Raw genomic sequence first — 21793 nt, forward strand, 5'->3', positions numbered from 1 at the left:
TCACACGTACCGCTAGACGTCCGTTCATAACGCGACGCTAGCGCACAGGGGGAGGTCCTCGGCCCCAACGCACATGCGTTTCCTGAGAAACGCATGCGATCGGCTTAACAATCGCATGCGTTTCCCTGGAAACGCGTGTGCGTTCGGGCCGAGGACCTCCCCCTGTGCGCTAGCGTCGCGTTATGACGGACGCCTAGCGGTACGTGTGGCCGCGGCCTTATTCATTGGATTATACCTTGTGCAGGGCCCCAAGGGAGGAGCAGGACTCCAGGTTCTAGGAATACAATGACAATGAGTCCTGCTCCTCCCTCCAGGCCCTGCACCATGTTTTATTCAATGGAGTGTCCCTTTAAAGGGGTTCTCAGGAGGTGGAAAAACATAGCTGCAGTCTTCCAAAAACAGCACCACACCTGTCCATGGTTACTGCCAGTACTGCAGCTCAGCTGTATAGAAATGAATGGAGCTTAGTTGCAATACCACACACTACCCATGGTCAGGTGAGGCGCTGTTTTTGGAAGACTGCAGCCATGTTTTTCCACCTCCAGAGAACCCCTTTAAAGCGAATCATTGAAATTAACCCACCCAAAATAAAAGCTCCATAAAAACTATGATTAAAAAGCATCGCCCTTATCCCTAAATGGTTCCTTTCCCTGGTTGCAATGTTAAGGATGCGTTCACACGTAGTAGTAATGAATGCATTTTCAAATGCATCAGAACAGCTGAGAAGAGGAAATATGCCAGATGACATAGCTGTTAACATTGCATGTGTTAACGGAATGTTACCGCAGCATTTACATAGCATTAACAGACGCATGCGTTAACACACGTGCTTGTTAACACTATGTTAACAGCTATGTAATCAGGCAAATCTCCTCCTCCCAGCTGTTCTGATGCGTTTGAAAATGCATTCATTACTGCAACGTGTAAACACACTCTTAAAAATCTGTTTGTAAACTTTTATGCAACTCATCTCATGTGAGTCCAAAGACACTAAGTGAATCCAATGAGGCCCTGCATATTCAGGGTGCGTTTACACGTAGCAGTAATGCGTGTATTTTCATCAGAACACATCAGAACAGCTGAGCAGAGGAGATTTGTAAATGCAATGTTAACAGCTATGTAATCAGGCAAATCTCCTCTGCCACCTACGCCACATGTGAACACACTCTCAGTGGTTACTGCATTGCCCTGCCTCCTTGTTCCTGATTGACAGGTCTCACTGCTATGATATGCTGCTATATGGAACATTGAGAGAGAACTCATTACATTACTCTGTTACATCATTGGACACTTAAAGTCATGTGGCCAGGGTGACGTCATCTAAGGTCCTGTTTCATCTGCAACGTATGGAACACAGCAGTCTCCATAGATTTCTATTCTTCCACATTCTCCATGGAGGCTGCTGTGATTTCATGTGATCAGATACATACATGGGGTAGACATTACAGGTAGAATAAGACCTTAGAGTACATCACCCTGGTCACATGACATGAAGTGCTGAGTGCTTAGAAGAGGCATGGGACATGGGGAGGAGTAGGTGGGAGGGGCTATGGGAGCATAACACACCCCCTCTGATGCCAGAGATTATAACATGAAGTGGATTTATGGATTTATGAAAAGAAGAGTGTCTGGTAGGTTATAGGACTCTATGGGAACCTGTCACTGGCTGTATATGTGAAAATGTGATGACAGGTTCTCTTTAAAAGTATATTCCCAGCTTATAGGTGATGCTGTATCCCTAAGATATCCTGCAGTTTTTTTCCCAATGTCTGTGAGAAAGACAAGATAATTCTATGTCTTCCTACAGTACATTGTCTATTGTGTTTAGTGACCCAACACATGGCAATGACATCATGGAGACAACAGAGACGTCTGATGTAGCAGCCTGGGGCAACTGTGTCGTTCCAAGCATCGAGGGTCATATAGACCAGGAGAGCAAGTTTTAAGATATGTCAATGAGTTGTCACCTTTCTACCATTATCTGTCATAAAACCCGCGCTGACGTCCAGGAGCTTCTCTAGAGGCCGAGCACCCGGGAGAGCTAACAATTATCATAGAGAAGCAAATATTCTCCAACCACCTGACCTAGGTTTACCATCATTGACCTCGTCTTACTTAATGAGAACCCACCACCAGGTTTTACCCCACTAAACTACCAGCCCCCTCAGGTAGGAGATGCAATGTCCTTTCTAGGATTCCCTCTCTTATGTGAAACCTATAAAAAAAAAATCTCCTCCAAAGTCAGGAAAATATGACTCTTCTCATCCCATTTTCACATGAGATGAGTCAAGTTTAATGTGTGCAAGTGGAGTGTCATTTCAGAATTTTTGGCTCTATAGCATCTACTAACATGCTGCTGGTGTCATAATGGCTTATAACATTTCATGTATAGATTGTGAACCTATAGCAGTCTTTAGGTGCTATATTACACATGTTTGGCTTATAATACAGTCATGTGCATAATTGATAATAATCATGAATATGGTCACAATTCTACATATTCTCAGAATCATTTCCTTACCGTCTAATTCGATTAGAAGCTTAATCTTCAAGGCATAAGCATCTATCCTGCTCATGTGATGCTCGGGTAGTACATTTGGAAGACATGTGATGGTTAGGGTGGGGGTGTCACATTTTGGGTGGTGACACACATGGTGTTTTTAGTTTAGTGCGTTTTCAGATCGTAAAAACCGCATGCGTTTTTTTGACAGGTTTGACCGATTAATTCAAAGTGCACTACTAAAAACGGCCTAAAAACGCCATGTGTGTCACCACCCTCTGAAACACAATTCAACAGCTGTGGAGAGGAGATTGAATTGTGTTAACATCACGTTTACATGAACACAATGTAAATGCATTGCATTGGTGGGAATATATCTGGTCAGAACCGAGAATCAATTAACTGAACTCCATCCGTTCAGTTCAGGGATTCATGTTTTGGTGTAAAAAAAAAATTGAGACCAAACCCGGCCCAATGGTGTGTAGGAAGGTTGTGACTGTCCCATTTATCTGAGAAGTCCATGTACATGCCCCCAGTATCGGGGGAGGAGGGGGCGAACACATGGACTCTGTGACCTCAGTCCCCAGGATGATAGACAGAGGCAGAACAGGCTTTTTGGTGATTGACAGCTGACAAATGAATCATACATATAATATACAGTTCCAACTTACATACAAATTCAACTTAAGTACAAACCCAAGGAACCCATTTTGTATGTAACCCGGTCCCTCCCCATTGTCACACCAAATAGGACACTTCTTCACCAAAGAGGATTCACGCTTTGTCGTCTCCCTTCCTCCAAACTTTTTCACATGGCTCGAATTACGTAAGTCACATGTTCTGCATTCCTCTCCAGCAATGAAAGGGTTATCACTGGAGTCTCTGATTGCCAACAAATTACAGAGAAACAAGCCTTGTCTATGAGCGGAGCCCTCCTTCTCCCAGCTCAGACCTCAGCCGCCCCCACAGCCCCATCTTACTTGTGCAAACTACGGACAAGAAGGGAAGTTGAGGTGAGCCAGAGTTTGGGTGGGGACCAATAATTTGGGGGCTACACTTGGAGGATGAGTGACTTTGGTGCACGGTTGTGTGTGGAAGTTGTGATGGTGTCAGAGAGAGCACATGGATCTGCGAGGCCGTGATTTACGAGAGATTTCTGAGTGCTATAGTATGTAGGGGGAAGGACGTAACCATCAATTATGTAAGTAGCAGTATAGTGCCCGCAGAATAGCGCTAAATTATTTAGCCAATATAGGTTCAAACTTTATACCGACAATGTGAGGCGCTTGTTGGAATATCCAGTATTTAGGCCTCTTTTACACGGCCGTATTCTGCTCCGTATTTCTCATCCACAAGATCAACAAATCTTTGCGCTAGACTTTTCTCTGGTTCTCCGTTCAGGTTTCTATTTACGTTTAAAAAACCGGATGCAAGCCGGATGCATTTTATTTCCCCATTGATTTTAATAGACTTGCAATGGCGTCCGTTAGTCTTCCATTAGACCATCCGTAATTTGAGCCGATAGTTGGAATAAAAACGGAAAAGCGGACACGGTCTCTAAGGGCGCATTCACACGATGCGTTGCGTCGCGTTGTGCATTGCGTTTTTGACGCATTCCACTGGCTTCAGCCTTGATCACATGCTAAGGTTACATTGCGTTTTAGCAGATGCAGTGGAAACGCAATGTAACCTTAGCATGCAGTCAAGGCTGAAGCCAGTGGAACGCGTCAAAAACGCAACACACAACGTGACTCAATGCATCGTGTGAATGCGCCCTAACGGAAAGCAAAGCATCCGTTTTCTTTAAACTGATCCGTTATCGGTTTCCGTTATATAAAAACTGACATTAGGCTGATAAAGTATCCTTCCAGACTACTGTCCAAAACTCCATTTTTTACCTCCGTTAACCCCTTACTGACGTGACGTATCTGTACATCTCACATTGGCTCCCCCTGTATGGAGAGGGCTCACGGGCTTGATCTGATTTGTGCTGGGATCATCGATCATGAGAACGGGCTCTTGCAATTCACTTACTGATTTGAATCCAAAACCAGAACTGAATTTGTACATGTTTTGTGTTTAGGATTCATTATGGATTTTGGTTTTTAAATACTGACCAGAATACTGACGTGTGACACTGACGTAAGGCCCCCTGAACGTTTTCTTACGGCCATGTGCTACCAGTACTGTACCGTTTTAATACGTGTAACACATGGTCATATTCACTTCCATGGGCGATACGGTCATCCAAACCGGGTCAGAGCTGTACAGCCTTGCCGGAAAAGATAGGTCATTCCCTATCTTTTGATGGATTAGTGGCTTCCTATGGGGAGGGGAGTGGTAAGAAGTGCCAAACCAACCTGCCTCCTGCACCCGGCCATATGTTACGCCCATGTCTGGCCTAGGTGAGCACATGGCCATGTGCAAGGGGAACCTCTGTAGCATTGGGTGAACCTAAACTATCTGCTGCCTGAGACGAGCTACAGAATGGCACCCTCTCTCCCCCATCCAATAGTCATGTATTGGGTTATTTATTTAGTAAGTGGGCTCTCCATGCAATGTGTTGCACCCTTGCTGACATTGGGTGTAAAGAGACAATGGGGGACATTTACTATGGCGTTTCCGCCAGTTTTATGGCGTTCTCACCACATTTTCTGCTCTGACCTATTTATTAGCTGGCGGCGCCAGAAAAAATGACTTTTTCCGTCTGCTCCGACTCTTCTTCGAAAAGGGGTTTGGCTTTGGCGGAGTGGAAACTCAGACACAATTAATATGTGTCACAGCCATTTTTGGGCGCTGTAAACTGGCGGAAAGTAGACCAAAAGAAAACTGGTCTAGCAGGGACACAAAACAGTGCTATTGCCTGTTCTCAGACTGTTGGACACATTTCTGGTGCTCGGACAGATTTGGGTCCCAGGGACAGAAAATGGTCTCGGCGCCAGAAATGTCTCTGCACAGCTCTACAATATTAAATGTGTATCTTCTTACCGAGAGCAGGTCGGTAACAAAGCCAATGCAGACACCAACACTTTAAGTAAATGTCCCCCAATATTTTAAGAGGGAGGTCCTGCTTTGTAGTAGGTGACTGCACCCCTATTATGCTGCAGGTGGTGGCAAGAGGCTCAACTCTCCTCCTGGCAGGTGCACCCCTGTCTGTAGCTTGCCTCAGTTGATGGTCAGTGGACTTTAACGATGTCCCCAATTGCTCCCTATCCCATGGTGGTCTTCAAGGTTCTTTTCTGTAACCAATAGTCTGATCTCACGTGTCTGTAGCTCTCTTTGGCTGAGCAGCTGCAATGCTGGGGTTACTAGAAAGTTAGAATCTTATGATTTCACTTATTGGGGCATAAAATAAGGTAAATTTAGACCCAGGTTAAAAACAAAAACATGCAACAGATTCCACTGTGTTATAATTTGTACAAACAAGAAGCCAAAGTTTCCCCAGGAATCAATAGCTTGATGGACCACCTTTACAGAAATAACCTTACAATTTCTTCAGGTTCATGAGGATTGTGGGAGAATATTTATGCACAACTCTGTTAAAGGGGTTTTCCAGAAATATGCACCTGGCCAGAAGTCCTAAGGGTCATAGGACCTGCCTCATCCAATGAGAGGCCCCCTGGACCATGGGGGCAAGACAGGAAGTGAAGACCCTTCATTGATTGTAAGCAGAAAAGTCATTGATTGAACTGGTCTGATGTCACCCCCAGAACTCCCAAGGAATGCAGACCCCAAAACCTGGGTTTGAAGAACCTTTAAGGTCCTGTTGCAGCAATTCAATTGTGTTGAGGTCTGAACTATGATTAGGACATAGTAACAGCTTAATTTTTCTTTCGTGGCCATGATCTGGATCCATGATTTGACCCAGTTTCAGCCAAGTTTTAGCTGTTGGATCGATGACCTCATGTCTTGACTCTGGAATATACAAAGTCATTGGATCGATGCCCTTATGTTCTGACCCTTGATATACTGTACAAAGGAGGTCATGGTCAACTACACCCCCATCATTCAGTTTTCCATGGACCCCTTTCTATGCCATTGTATTCCAGAGTCAAAACGTGAGGCCATCAACCCAACAGTAAAAGCTTGGCTGAAAACTGGATCATGCAACAAGAGAACAATCCAGGGGGTAACCTACATCCCCCTAGATCTATCCTACCATTTTTAAAGTTGAATGTGGTAGAACTTAAGGGTTTTTTTTTGCCACTTTCATGAAAAGAGGAGGGGGGAGCCATCATCCTCCGATCCCTCGCGCCAGAAAACTGGCAACAGAAATTTCAGGTGTTTTTGTAACTGGACTTAGTACAAAACATTCCTATATAAAGTATTAGAAATGGTATTTTGCTTGTCCCAACAACTGTAGTAAAGCAAACATGTGATTGTGAGGGTTACAGGTTGTATTATTTGTTCTTCTTACTTGGCTGCCAAAAATTACACGTAACAAAGAAAATCCTTCTCTTCCCTCTTCCTGCAGCGATCACAAGACTTCCTACCACGGTATAAATGGATGACAACCTTCCTAAGCCTTCCCATACCACAGGTCATGGATTGGTGGTAGGTAACTTAAGTAGTTACAGTGGTTTCCACACTTTGAACACAATGTCCATGTAGCTGTACTCAACATTGTAAAGCTCCAACTTTTATTTTCTATTGGCAACCCCTCTCTATGGTGGCTCTAGGCAGCTGCCTTCTCTCTGCCCTTATAGATCTAAATGGGCCAACTACATTCCTTGCACAGTTTTCCGTAGCTGACATGTTTGAGCTGTAGTAGTAATCTGTTTAATAATGACTGTTTCCCATCAGCTTCCCATACACAACAGCCAATCAACAGAGGAAGAGCTACAGGGAGGACACACAGCAGTGTGAGAGTCGAGAGGAGACTGTCCCCGCTGTCAGAAGGGACATTAAGGACAGTCTCCTCTCAGCACTCACACTGTTTCGAGATCCCAGTAAATATTACTGACAATTTTTATTATGTTCTATCTAACTGGAACTGGCCCCTCGGTATCAGAGGCAGCAACTTAATGTGATGAGCCAGGAGCAGACCTATTATTAAAACGGAGATTTTCTAAAGAAATCATCATCATTACAGATACAAAGTATTGATTTATGGACATATGTTAAGAGAGCGATGACCTAAAGAAAAGACAGGGGGCGTGCCTCAGACTATCACCAACTCTCTGTATGTAGTGTAGCTAAGGGATAGTAATAGATAGATAATGGGGACATGTATCTGTCTTTTTGTGGGTTGTCTTGGCTAAGGCCCCCCTGGTTTCCTCATGTATCATAGGGATGTTTTGGCTGTGATACATGCGTCCATTCTGTCCTTTTGGTTGTGCTTGTGGTGTTTTCTCATATTTTTGTGACTTTTTAGTCGCTTTTCCTGACTGACTTAACTATTATGAGCAGAGGTCTTCAATGAATCCCCCCTCACAGCTACCAGAGAGGTTTCCTGTCTCTTTCTGGACAACCTCCTATTCTGTTTCGTCCATGAAAAAAAGCAAAAAACATTTACAAAGGGAAGACCAAAGAAGCAGTCAAAGCAGCAAAACAGGTCTAAGAAACCCCTACTTAAGGACAGACGACCCCTAGTTACAAACGGACCCCTCTGCCCCCTGTGACCTCTGCTGAAGCTCTCTGGATGTTACTATAATCCCAGGCTGCAATGATCAGATGTAAGGTGTCTGTAATGAAGTTTTATTCATAATCCTTGTTCCCATGACAGCAAAAAAGAGTGAAAATCCAACAAAAACTTCTTAGTTTGGAGTTACAATTATAAATTATACCAGTTCCGACTAACATACAAATTCAGCTTTAGTACAAACACAAAGAACCAATCTTGTACGTAACCCGGGGACTGCCTGTATGTGACGATGACGTCACGGGGAGCGGTGATCCGTTGCCATGACAGCTTCGGGTCTCACGAACGCCCGAAGCTGTCTCGTTTTAACCCATTCATTACAATGTGTTATCAGCACATTGTAATGAATGAGGAGTAAAATCCCCTTATACTGCCATACTGTAGTATGGCAGTATATGGTAGGATCGATCAGACAACCTAGGGTTAAAGTACCCTAGGGAGTCTGAAAAATAGTAAAAGTAAAAGTTAAAAAAAGTTTTTAAAAAAATTATAATAAAAAAACCTAAAAATTCAAATCACCCCCCTTTCCCTAGAACTGATATTAATATTAATAAACAGTAAAAATCATAAACACATCAGGTATCGACGCGTCCGAAAATGTCCGATCTATCAAAATATAATTACAATTTTTCACTGTGTTTAACCTCGTAACAGAAAATAGCGTCCAAAGTCAAAAATGACATTTTTTAGCCATTTTGGAAAATATAAAAAAAATTATAAAAAGTGATCAAAAGGTCGCACAGTCCTAAAAATGATAGCAATGAAAACGACATCAAAAGTCGCAAAAAATGACACCACCCACAGCTCCGTACACCAAAGTATGAAAAAGTTATTAGCGCCAGAAGATGGCAAAATCAAAAAATGTATGAAAACATTATAAAACCTATACAAATTTGGTAACCCCTTAATCGTACCGACCCAAAGAATAAAGTAGACATGTCATTTGTGGCACACAGTGAAAGCTGTAAAATCCAAGCCCACAAGAAAACGTCGCAAATGTGTTTTTTCACCATTTTCACTGCATTTGGAATTTTTTTTCCCACTTCCCAGTACACGCCATGGAATATTGAATACCGTCACTACGAAGTGCAATTTGTTACGCAGAAAATAAGCCATAACAGAGCTCTTTATGTGGAAAAAAAAGTTATAGAGTTTTGAAGGTGGGGAGTGAAAAATGGAAGTGAAAAAACTAAAAAAGGCCAAGTCGTTAAGGGGTTAATCCTTTTTTTTAGAAAAATGTGAAAGAAAATGGAAATTTATTCTAGAAAAAAACTGAAAAAAGACATATGCCCATCCCCCCCCCCCTACCCCATAGTCAGGCAATCATTCCATGAACATGTATTTTCCCTTTTATCCAATATCAAAAAATGGGTCACTGGATAGTGATTTTCTTTTAATTTGACTAATATTTTCTCTTTAGATTTCTGACAACTGGGCTGGATATAACTTGAATGTGTTCTCTCTGCCCAATCACTACTGTGAGGATCTAGAATGTGTCTTCATACCACATGGAGTCATAGTGGACAGGTAGGTCCGCTGCCGTGGTGCACTTATTGGTATTAGATTTCCTCTGTTATTGTATGACATAGCTTGGAAAATATGTCACTATGGTTAACGAAGTCCAGCTTTGTAGTATAAAAGACAACAAATTATTGGGAGAAGTAATTATTGTTAATTATTTATTAATGTGCCCGGCTCACTAGTCCATTAGAAGACTAGAGTGCGCCATAAATATTAGTTTAGGTGAGGTCATGGGGTCATTTTAAGTGCTGCATACCCATAGAGATGACTTAACATCAGAAACTTCTAGAAATTGGAAAATGAATCTGCAATGGAAATAGATAATTACATGTTCTCCTAGTGGTCAGCACTAGTGATGAGCTGATCCAGTGAGGTTCAAGGTCGGGTCCAGGGAATCAAAACCCAACCCCCCCCTTCCCCCACACTCTTTAAAGGGAACCTACCACCCCAATTCTACCTATAAAGGTAGAAGGGGTGGTAGGTGGATGAATGGGACGTGAGGATAGCCCTTTTTTGGGCTAATCCTCACGTCCCGGGTGTCTTTTAGAAAACTTTATTGGAGGTATATGTAAATTTTTTTATGCGGCTACTGGGTTGTGGAATAGCCGGACATGAGGCTACTAGTCGCGGCTACTCCACGCCCCAGTAGCCACGTTACTCCGCCTACCATTTAATCTTCGAGTACCTTGTTTTTATGACCCCCTTGCAGTCCAGGAAGAGCTAGAAAATCTTCCGAAGCTCCCACATTCCCAAACATTTTACATGCTAGTTTGGCACTGCGCATGCCAGTTACACACCACTTTGGCATGTAAACGGCATGTACAGTAATTGTTACATTTCAAATGGTGCAGTTAGACCAGGGGCGGCACCAGCACTGGGGGTACCTGGGCAAGTGTCGGGCCCAGAGCTGCTAGGAGGGCCCACATACGACTGTACATAAGGAATCCATGGAGGTGAGGGGGGGCTGTATCTAATGCATCCATAGGGGGTGAGGGAGGCTTTACATAAAATAACCATGAGGGGGCTGTGTATAAAATAACCATGTCGGGCTGTTTGGTATGAGAAACTAGGGAATATTTTAGAGAATATTTTAGTTTCTGAAATTTTAATTACGCCACTTGAGTTCACCGCAAAGGGGCCCACTGAGGCACTGAGGCTCTGTCGCCCAGGGGCCTACTGAAACCGGGAGCCGACCCTGAGTTAGACCTCGTAAGTATTGTCGTGGACGCCACTCTCCAGGAATCAACTTTCTAAAAATTGGCAAGTATGAATAATTAAAGGGGTTTTCTAGGATTTAGATATTGATGGCCAATGTTTACCATCAGTTGAGTTCCAAGACCGATCATCTGATACCAAAAACTTTGGCATCAAGAACTTAAAGGGAACCTGTCACCAGGAGAGCCATTTTTAGCACTCCCCCAGTCCCCACAGAGCATAGTACATACACTGCCAAAGTGTTTTTGTATAAAAAATAGGTTTTACAGAAAAAAAGATATGTTATATTGTACCTTTCATTAGCATCTGCTGTGTGACTAGGCAGTTGCCAAATGGGAGGGGCTGGAAAGGAGCAGTTCCCCCCCCCCACCCTTGGGAAACATGTGACCTTTTCAAATATATGAATAACTCCCAACACTCGGGATTGGCTGTAGAGGAGCAGGGGGCGTCGCTTAGCCAAGTGATGGGTGTTTTCATATATTTAAAAAGGTCACATGGAGTAGCTGTTTCCCAAGGGTGGGGGGGACTGCTCCTTTCCAGCCCCTCCCAATAGGCAACTGCCTAGTCACACAGCAGATGATAATGAAAGGTTCAATATAACATATCTTTTTATCTGTAAAACCAATTTTTAATACAAGAATACTTTGGCAGTGTATGTACTATGCTCTGTGGGGACTGGGGGAGTGCTAAAAATGGGTCTCCTGCTGACAGGTTCCCTTTAATTCTAGTTGTGATTTGTGGGATCTCCCTATACATGGAGATACGTGGAGTCACTTTTCATGAGTCTCACTTGTTGACCACATTACATTCACACCCACTGTATTGTCAGCGCTTTTCATGTTGGATTCCCTTCATCTTTTCTCTTCGGCTTCTTGAACAATAGTTGCATCTTGAAAGAAATTGGACACTGTGATGTTGGTTCACGAGGCGGCTTTCATCTCTTACCTTTGATGAGGACAATATCTTACCGTCCACTGACCTCTCTTATATTGACAGTAATGGCATCAGATAATGAGGACGGACAGATAATTGTTTTTACCTGTTTTGTTTGCCAGGATAGAAAGATTGGCCAATGATATTATGAAAGACATCGGAGACAATCACATCACCGTCTTATGCGTCCTGAAAGGAGGCTACAAATTCTGTGCCGACCTCGTAGAACAGATCAAGAACCTGAGCCGCAACTCCGAGAGGTTTATCTCTATGAGGGTAGACTTTATCAGGCTGAGGAGTTACTGTGTAAGTCGTCCATTCATTTATCATGTTTTTCCTATAATGATAAGAATCGTCTTTCAAATCGCACCAATGACGTTCTGGATATGGGATCTCCAGATAAAAACCCAATTTCTTAATTTCTCTTTACCAGTCTGTATCCCTGATTCTGTAGCGTGACGCAGTTTGAAAGATGAGATTCTTATCTTCAATATGATACCAAAAGCATTATAGGTACTATACAGCCTTAGATAAGGACATCTGAAGTCACTCTTCCGCTCCAGCCTCCAAAATTGACTCATTTTAGGAAAAAGTAACTTTTCTAGGCTCATTTGCATACGGCTTTGTAGGTGATTTTTTTTTTTTTTTTGTGTTTTAATACACAAAGGGCAATACTTGAACATATATTTCATACCTACCAGAGAGTGTTGGTAGGTTAGTGGTGTAAAAGCTGGTGATGGTGTCCCTTTAAGGTAAATTTCCGTATGGCTTAGCACTCTTAAAGGGGTTTCCCAAGAAAAATTTAGGCCCTAAGATCACAAGAACGGGGGTCTGATGGGATTCGATGTTCCCCTGTCAGATCCCTCATCGCTCCCCAAGGTGTGAGGTAGTAGCCGCTCATGCATGGCCGGGCTGCCTCGATCATCTCTATGGAGCTGACGGAGATTGCTGAGTACGGTATCAGCAATCTCCGTCAGCTCCATAAAGATGAACGGGGACGCCCGGCCCTGCACGAGCGGCTGCTCCGAGCCATGTCAGTGGTGCTAGAAGCGGTGCAACTGGGGGCACATCGGACCCATCACTGAGACCCCCACCGATCAGCAAGTTAGGCCCTATACTGTGTACAGTGAGAGTCACCATAGAAAAGATCATTACTTGATGCTGAATATGTTTCTGTCACCTTTGGATGAAAACGGCCAAGGGTTCCCTTTAAAGGAAACCCACCATCCGAAATCTAGGTGGCTAGTAACATGCTATGCCCTAATCTATTTTTATCTATTCCTAAAATACTTCCTAAACCAAACTACACTTTATCTAGCTCATTGGCTAATTATCGGCAGAGGCTACGGGGGCGTGGATTAGCCATTGCTCCCACTACCTGGAGAGGCTATTCCACGCCCCAGTAGCCTCTGCCAATAATTAGCATATTAGCTAGATAAAGTGTAGTTTAGTTTAGGAAGTATTTTAGGATTAAAAATAGTTCAGGGCTTAGCATGTTACTAGCCACCTACCATCAGATCTGCCTTAATAGGTACATTTCTGATGGTAGGTTTCCTTTAAATGTATTAGGCCATAAGGATAACCCCAACTTTTCACAATGGGAGCACCCCAATTAATAAGTACTTGATGACAAATCCAAGCAAAATGCCATCCCTTACTAACATGGGGAAACCCTTTAAAGGGAACCTGTGTCATCAGGTGCCCTTTTTCTGGCTCCCCCATGTCCCCATAGAGAATAGTGTGCACATTGCCAAAGAGTTATTATAGTAAAACTGTTAGATGAAAGTTAACTTTCTGTAAGCAGAGCTGTGTCCCTGGTCTCATGGGAGTGGCCAGTGAGGGGAGGGGCAGGCATGTATGACGTCCTGAGGGGGAGGAGATATGGGGGACATGGGCGTGGCCAGTGAGGAGTGGGGCAGACATTTACGACCTCCTGAGGGGGAAGCGAAGGGGAGGGGGGAATGGGGGACATAGGAGTTTTTTTTTTTTAAATTGAAATCAATGCATGATGGAGTGGTTTCCCGAGGGTGTGGGAGGGGGGTAAACCTCACTGGCCACTCCCAGGGGACTAGGGGCACAGCTCTGCATCTACCTTAGCTTTTTTTTTTGGAAAAAGACAGTTTTACTATAAAAACTCCTTGTCCATGTGGACACTATTCTCTAGGGAGACATGGGGGAGCCAGAAAAAGGAATCCTGATGACAGGTTCCCTTTGAGCCCTGGGCTCAATGCAGCCATGTATAAGAAGAGCAATAGTCTCATTGCATTACATCCGTCACTTACTGTACACTGCTCTCTAGTCTGGTAGATCATGTACCATATCATGAATGTATTTTATTATAATTAAATATTATTAATGAATTTGTTTGCAATATAATTGACTCTTTATGCTATAGCCAGCAAGTATTTTGCTAATCTCCCAGTATTTCCTTTTGCTCCTCCGAGTTTTCCAATGTTTTGGCAGTTGTAGGTGTAATCTGAGTGACTAGTAGATGTAATGTGACTCATCTGTGAGTGCGCCTCTAATTTCTAGCTAAGATCCCCATCTTGTTTTATTCAGAATGACAAGTCTACAGAAGACCTGCAGATAATTGGAGGGGAGGACCTGTCAAAATTGACTGGAAAGGTATTTAATGCATCATTTGACGTTAATATCAAGTGACTCCACTTGTACAGATCCACCTTCCCTGATTCATCCGCTGTCTCCCACCAATACTGATGAGCTTCAGCAAGTACCACATCTTCATCGTAAGGGTCGAGTCTAGCAATGAGCGAATCATTCAAGAGTCGAATGTTCTGAAGATTCGCCAAATATCAAAAATATATATTTTTCGGACTCCAAATTGAAACAGTTGCCCTGGAAATTGAGATATAGGTGCGCATTTACTAAGAATATCGGCTCACGATGCAGGATATCGGGCTCACGATCCTAGTGAATTATCGTCGGACAATGCACTCCAGTGACCGGGTAAATAAATGTGCCCCATAATCTTCTCTAGTCCTCTAAAACACTGAATGATTGTTTTGGGTTTTTTTTCAATAAAAAGGTCACGCGTGTTCATTTACGGTTAAAGGGAACTTGTCACCACACTAATCCTCCAACCCCCCAAACAGTTCCTCTTTCTGTAATATAATAATTTTTTATTCTTTTGTTAGATGCAGTTAGGCAGCCCCGCCTCCTGCCGTCATGTTGATCCCGCCTCCTGCTGTCCGTTTGTGCTGCCCACTAGATATATCTGGTGTCCCTGTCCTGCCTCCTAGATCTCAAGATGGCCGGAGAATGACATCACAATTAGGAGGTAGGGCTGAAGTGGGCAGAACAAACTAACTGCAGGGGGGCTGGGTTTTACTGACTGCAGGGGGGCTGGGTTTTACTGACTGCAGGGGGGCTGGGTTTTACTGACTGCAGGGGGGCTGGGTTTTACTGACTGCAGGGGGGCTGGGTGGAGTTTTCCTGGCTGCCCGGGGGGGCGGGTGGAGTTTTCCTGGCTGCCGGGGGGGGGGGTGGAGTTTTCCTGGCTGCCCGGGGGGGGGGGGGTGTTTTCCTGGCTGCCCGGGGGGGGGCGGGGTTGTTGGGGGGGGGTGGAGTTTTCCTGGCTGCCCGGGGGGGGGGGAGTTTTCCTGGCTGCCCGGGGGGGGGGGGCGGGGTTGTTGGGGGGGTGGAGTTTTCCTGGCTGCCCGGGGGGGGGGGGGTCGGGGAGTTTTCCTGGCTGCCCGGGGGGTGGGGTTTTCCTGACTGCATCTACCAAAAGAATAAAAGATGATTTTTTTTTTTTTTTTTCTTTTTTAATTCATGCTGCAACCTAGAAATACGCAAAAAAGCCCTTCAGGGTAAGTACATATTACAGAAGAAGGTTCTGTGTGTGAGCTTGGGGTGGTGATAGGTTTCCTTTAATCTCTATCTTAAGTCTAACACTAATAAGAAAATGAGAAGATTTGTACAACGCTAATAAAATGAGACGGGACCTTAATATAAATATTCTGTGTTTTAGATGACTATAGGGGGTCATATACAAACTTCCAGGGCCACTGGAGCAACATCAGTTCATCCAAAGCGGGAATAAATCTAGTACCGGACAATCAATCTAATCATGCGGAATCAATGAATCAATTTGCTGATCTCTAATCAGATTTAAAGTCTTGTTACAAAGTGTCCTATATACCTGCAATTGTCCAAAAATAGTAAAACACAATAAAAAATACAATACAAAATACAATACATGGTCAATGTATTAAACACTTTACTGTGTCTTTCTTTTGCAGAATGTACTCATCGTAGAGGTAAGTTATTGTTTTATCTTTTATTTTATTTAAAAATTCGATTTTCTTGTTATTTTATCTTACTAAATGACAGGAATATAACCTAAAATGTAGCTTTCATGTCATTGGAGCAGCCATCTGTGTGACCCTTCTATGCAACCATATAGTATATCAAACATTTCTGATGAATAATAGTAGAAAAGTATTAAGAATCCCATCAAGTTCATTTATTAAATATGATTTCTCTTACTCTTAAAGGAAATCTACCATCAAGCATGATAAACCAGGAGCATTTATTATTAATCGTGATTGTGGTGATCTGCTCACAGTTGGCTCCTTTAAAATTATGCTAATGAGCCAGAAGGGCTCTGGGGGAATTACCAGAGCCCCTCCGTGCTTTAGCTTCACAGGCTGTTACACTATACGGGAGCACTCCCCTCCCTGTGTGAGATTACAGCAGGCAACGGGAGGGGTAAGGAAGTTGGGGAGACAGTGTAACAGCCTGTGAAGCTACAGCATGAAGAGGATCTGGTAGTCCATTAGCATAATTTTAACATTTTATTTCAGACAGAAGGAGGCCATTGATAACAAATATATATTGATACAGAGTCCGGTGCCTGGGTCTATGAGTAAGTGTCCCTGGTTTATCCATCCTGGATTTTGATGGTAAATTTCCTTTTAATGTTAACCTTTTGACACAATGAATCTGTACCTTGTTGAAGAAGTTTCCCCCAAATTATTAGACTTGCTCACAAATAGCTTGTGTGATGGATGCCCCCATCATAGTCTGTACTGACAAGGTATGGTTGGGTTAGAGGACCTGGGGGGCCATAGAAAAAAAGGGAACTGATACACGCAGACAATTCTGATTCAGGGGAATTGAGTATCTTCTGAAATAGACACCATGAGAGGGGCCGTGAGATGCCAGGAGGGGCTTGTTCTGATGATGGACCATTGGTCTTTGACCTCCAGAGCCGTTCAGAGCTATAACTATGTGTTCACCAAATGTTTTTGCAATGTGCAGGATGTTATAGGAACTGGAAGAACAATGGAAGTTCTCCTAAGTCACTTGGAGAAGTACAATCCAAAAATGGTGAAGGTGGCAAGGTGGGTATACATGGTGCCATACATCACTTATACTGTACTGTGTTACCATGATTTATGGTAAATTGCTTGAAGGAATGATACCTTTATTGTAACCTCTTTCACTTGATTGATATTTGCTGCATAAAATTTTTGGCCGGCATCATAATTAATGACCACCAGTGGACTTTGTGTGATGGCGGTCCTGGTCTCCTAGTTGGAAGATAGGGCTGTCACTCAAGCCCTGAATATAAAAGTACTGCCCTTGAGAACGATTAGAATATCTATTTGGCTTATGTAGCTACTAATATCATACATGCAGCAACTCCAACCCATCAAACCATTTTATAGGGGTCGCTCCACTCCAGCTCAGTTGGACATCTTTTCTAGCCCTCGCTGTTCCTGAGCTTTTTCAGCTCCCGACGTGCTCTTTAGTGAAGATACAGCTCAGGACCGCCCACTTGACGGTTTCTAATTAGCATATTAGGTGCACTCGTGCTCAGGAAAGGTGAAAGCCAGAGGGAAAAAAAAATCACCTGTGCCATCAGTGGGTGTATTACAGGAAGCAAAGTGATGGAGATGATGAAAGTTTGGGAATTTTCAGGCAGTCCAATTTTTTGGGGCATTATTGGAGGTCTCTTATGTCTTCTGTATGGGGTTTACATTATTTAACTGTTCTATAGCAGAGCAAAGCGTAATGCACACCCCACTAGACATGTAAACTTAGCCAGAGGAATAGAGGTACTATAGGTTTTTAGGCCTGCGTCTGACCAGAAGTACAATGGGGTCATCCAATTACTGGCCTCCTTAGACCAGGGAACAACAGAGGAAGTGACCTCATATGGTCTGAGGAGGCAACTCATTGGCTGAAGCAGGTCCCTTAACCACACCCCTGGAAAGGTCGAAAACGAGAAGTACCACAACTGAGTGAGAAGCCCCTAAGGGTTTTCCAGATTCCTTGAAAACTGTTTTAAAGTGTGATAAGTGAGCAGCCCATCAAGTAAAACAAAAAGAGGACATTTGCCTTGTAATATTCTGCCAATTACATCAAATTGTTTTTATTTTTGCATTTGTTACAGCTTATTGGTGAAGCGAACGCCCAATAATAAATACAGACCGGACTGTGAGTATTAATACTACTTAATGTTATTACACGGCCTCCCAGGTAATAGTACTGATGTATCAAAGGACATCTACCACCAGGATGAAGGATTGTGAAGCCCACTGACATACTGGTGTGTGCCCCCTTTTGCAGGATCATCTGTATTTTAAGCTTCTTCGGCCTTTGTTTTTATGCAAATGAGCCTCAGGGGCTCTGAGCTTCATCAATGTCAATGGAGCCTCCCAGACTCATTTGCATAATTTGACATCTTTTTTTTTTCATGGGCCTAAGAAACTAAAAGAAGATTGGATCCTGCCATAGGGGGCACACACGCAGTATGTCAGTGTGGTTGGTTTACAATCCTTCATCCTGGTGGTAGATTTCCTTAAAATTAGGTAGATTAGTTACACTGATTTTCAGCATATCAGATTTGACTTTAAGCCAGGGCACAACAGTTATAGTTACATCAATGTCCTGATATCCATGTAGGCCAATTGGTAGGAGAAATGGTACATGTTAGGAGAGGGTTCCTGTGGATTGGTCATCAATATCATGAAGATGGAAAAACAAGCACCAATATGAACCAAAAGCAGATAGGGGCACCTTGCCAGGGACTGATTTGGCAAGTTCTGTGCAGCGCTGCAGAATCTGTTGGCGCTATATAAAGAATTATTATTATATCTGTCCCTGGTTGTGACCACCAACTCTTTGGCACCAGTTGTCCTGCAGAATTGTCCTAAATTCTATATACATAATAGCGGATTTTTCTCCATTATTGTATTTCTGTTACTATGGCTATTTTCCTGTGCTGGAGTCTCATAGTCTGAACAATCGGGTAACATTTGCTGGGCCTCCGGGTGCACATAGTAGCCAAGGTAATCGCTGACTATGGAAACACAGGGACAGACTTGCCCCGCTCCCTGCACTTGCCCTAGGGGCAGAGCTGTGCATTGCTGATAGAGGAGTTATCGCTCGCTGCTGTGCACTCAGCATTTCATACAAACATAATTAGACGCTTTGGCTTTTTTTTTTTGTTTTCATATCTAAAAAAAAAATTATACTATACTTTACAGAATGTATTAATTTTTTTCCATTCTACTGAAGCTTTGAAGCCGGCAGTGTTAGGGGTAGTCCCCCCATTGATCCCAGTTTGTATGCAAATGACTTAATTGAATCATTTTGTAAATATCTCACTTTACTCATTTGCATAAATCCTGAGTTCAAAGAGGGTTGTATTGCATCGCAATCCGGAAAAACTTCCATTAAAATAAGAAACCTGGACATCAAGGATACACATAATACATATTTAGTACTTGCACATTTCGGACCAAAAAGACCGATGGTCCTTAGTCCTAGTCTTTTGGAGTCTGATTGGTGGAAGAACCTGATTTGCATTATATGTGCCTCTGCTGTCGAAGTCTAATTTAATAAAAAAAATAAAATACAGGATGTTTTTAATGGGTGCTGGAACTCAACCTTAACTGTTTTTGGGATAGATATTGTGCCGCTTCCATATGTTACTGTGGAGCACCTAGAAAAAGATATACAGGCAGTCCCTGGGTTTACGTACAAGAGAGGTTCTGTAGGTTGGTTCTTAAGTTGAATGTGTATGTAAGTCGAAACTGTATATTTTAGAATTGTAACCTCAGCTAAAAATTTTTTGGTCTCTGTGACAATTGGATTTTAATAATGTTGGGTTGTCATAAGAATCAGGATTAACAATAAAGCATTGTAGACACCTGTGATAACTGTTATAGTTGATTATTGTAGTCTAAGGTGTTTGTAACTAGGGGTCGGGTGTTCTTAAGTAGGGGGCTGTCTGTATTTTAAGACAGCTTACAGGCTGAGCCCTGTTCAAACACCAACCGGTAACACCCGAGATTGATGCAATTAAGCCTTTAAATGATTGTCACTTCCTGATGACGTCACAGGGAGCGACGATCGTGGAGAAAATGGCGGCACACGTAACGCCCGCGATCGGGTACCGAAACCAAAATTTAGTTCAAGGTTTTGCTGAACTCAAAGAACTCATACCAGAATGGATCCGTTCATCCCTATCCACAAGAACTTTGCATTGGAATTCAGGATTTGGAGCTCCATGATCATGTTCCAGAAGATGATGACATATTTATATCTGAATACATATTGATTTTTGTTCATGGAAGAAAGGGGGTGGATATCACCTGAAAATAAGCCCTAGAGGAAAAAAGTTTTATATAAAAACCTGTCTTTGTTTGTGACGGCAATTCTGCTTAAACTCACAATGGATTTTCCTTGGATTTGGGCGTTAATGCAAAAAAAAAAAAAACCCCAGAAAATAAACTGAAACGCTGAGCAAATTAAACAGTTAAAAAATTCTAATAACAAAAGTTCTAAAAAGATCCGGAATAAAATGTGTGCAGAATTGATGGTATGGCACAATGTGACCACCAGGAGGCGCTGCTCTTTATAGTCAATAGTCAAGAAATTGCTGAGCAGAATATGAGGAGTTTTTCCTATAGTCCTGAGCTAAATCTCTGATCCTACAGTATGTGGGGCTGATCTGCGATAATATATTTTGTGATAATTATAACATTTTATTACATTATATGCATTTTTGTAATCATTTGCAATGGTCATTCTGTAGATCTATAACCTATGAAATAAAATTATATATATATTTTTTTTCTCTTCATATTACAGATATTGGATTTGAAATTCCCAATATATTTGTGGTTGGTTATGCGCTGGACTACAATGAACACTTTCGAGACCTTCATGTAAGTTTAATGTTACAATTATTGAACTTTGCTGAGTTGTTGACAAGGATTTCTTAACCCCTTAACGACCAGGCGCTTTTTAGCTTTTGCTTTTCCATTTTTCGATCCCAATTTTCGAAAATTTGTAACTTTTTTTTTATTTTAAGAGCTGTGTGAGGGCTTGTTTTCTGTGTAACATATTGCACTTCCTAGTGATGGTATTTAAAGGGGTTGTCCGAGTTTAAAAAAAAAAAAATATATATATATATATATATATATATATATATGTGGCCGGGAGCGGGCTGCCTAAAATAATAAAGCTGTACTTACCTTCCGGTGCCCTCGGAAGCTGGATGCAGCTTCCGGCCGTCCGTGGCCGGGTACGCCTATCCGTCCCTATACACAGCATTGTGTATGGGGGCCGGAAGGTTGTCGGGTCCGGCCGGAAGCTGAATGCTGGATACCGAAGGGCACCGAAAGGTAAGTACAGCTTTATTGTTTTAGGCAGCCCGCTCCCGGCCACATATATTTTTTTTTCAAAACTCTGACAACCCCTTTAATATTCCATGGCGTGTGCTGGGAAGTGGGGGAAAAAAAAATTCAAATGCAGTGAAATTGTTGAAAAAAATGCATTTTCTGGTGGACTTGGTGTTTTTGACTATGCGCCACAATTGACTTGTCTTCTAAATTCTTTGGGTCAGTACAATCACGGGGATACTAATTTACATGGGTTTTATTGTGTTTTAATTATGCTTTTTTTAAATTTTTGTATTTTTTTTTCACTATTTTTTCATTTTAATT

General features: G+C 42.7%; 2 protein-coding genes across 6 annotated transcripts in view; one reads left to right on the forward strand and one right to left on the reverse strand.

Annotated features, from left to right (window-relative positions):
• The window catches only part of THNSL1 (threonine synthase like 1), a 29852-nt gene extending 27796 nt beyond the window's left edge, over nucleotides 1-2056 (reverse strand). Inside the window, exon 1 of the mRNA XM_072154136.1 lies at nucleotides 1968-2056. The gene's annotated coding sequence lies outside the window, so the exon portion shown is untranslated. The remainder of the gene's footprint in view (nucleotides 1-1967) is intronic.
• Nucleotides 1608-21793, forward strand: part of PRTFDC1 (phosphoribosyl transferase domain containing 1) — a 124814-nt gene continuing 104628 nt past the window's right edge. For 2 of the 5 annotated variants that reach the window (XM_072154141.1, XM_072154140.1), the window contains exons 1-9: nucleotides 3353-3513; nucleotides 6975-7054; nucleotides 9562-9668; nucleotides 11933-12116; nucleotides 14370-14435; nucleotides 16073-16090; nucleotides 17094-17176; nucleotides 18232-18275; nucleotides 20937-21013. In XM_072154141.1, the coding sequence (XP_072010242.1) occupies nucleotides 7004-7054; nucleotides 9562-9668; nucleotides 11933-12116; nucleotides 14370-14435; nucleotides 16073-16090; nucleotides 17094-17176; nucleotides 18232-18275; nucleotides 20937-21013 (630 nt within the window). In that variant the 5' untranslated portion in view covers nucleotides 3353-3513; nucleotides 6975-7003. Of the gene's footprint in view, nucleotides 1632-1942; nucleotides 2169-3352; nucleotides 3514-3573; nucleotides 3702-6974; nucleotides 7055-9561; nucleotides 9669-11932; nucleotides 12117-14369; nucleotides 14436-16072; nucleotides 16091-17093; nucleotides 17177-18231; nucleotides 18276-20936; nucleotides 21014-21793 lie in introns of those variants that run through there. The other 3 variants (XM_072154144.1, XM_072154143.1, XM_072154142.1) reach the window with 3 other exon arrangements.

Source organism: Engystomops pustulosus, chromosome 5 (genome assembly GCF_040894005.1).
Source record: "Engystomops pustulosus chromosome 5, aEngPut4.maternal, whole genome shotgun sequence".
Classification (NCBI taxonomy): Eukaryota; Metazoa; Chordata; class Amphibia; order Anura; family Leptodactylidae; genus Engystomops; species Engystomops pustulosus.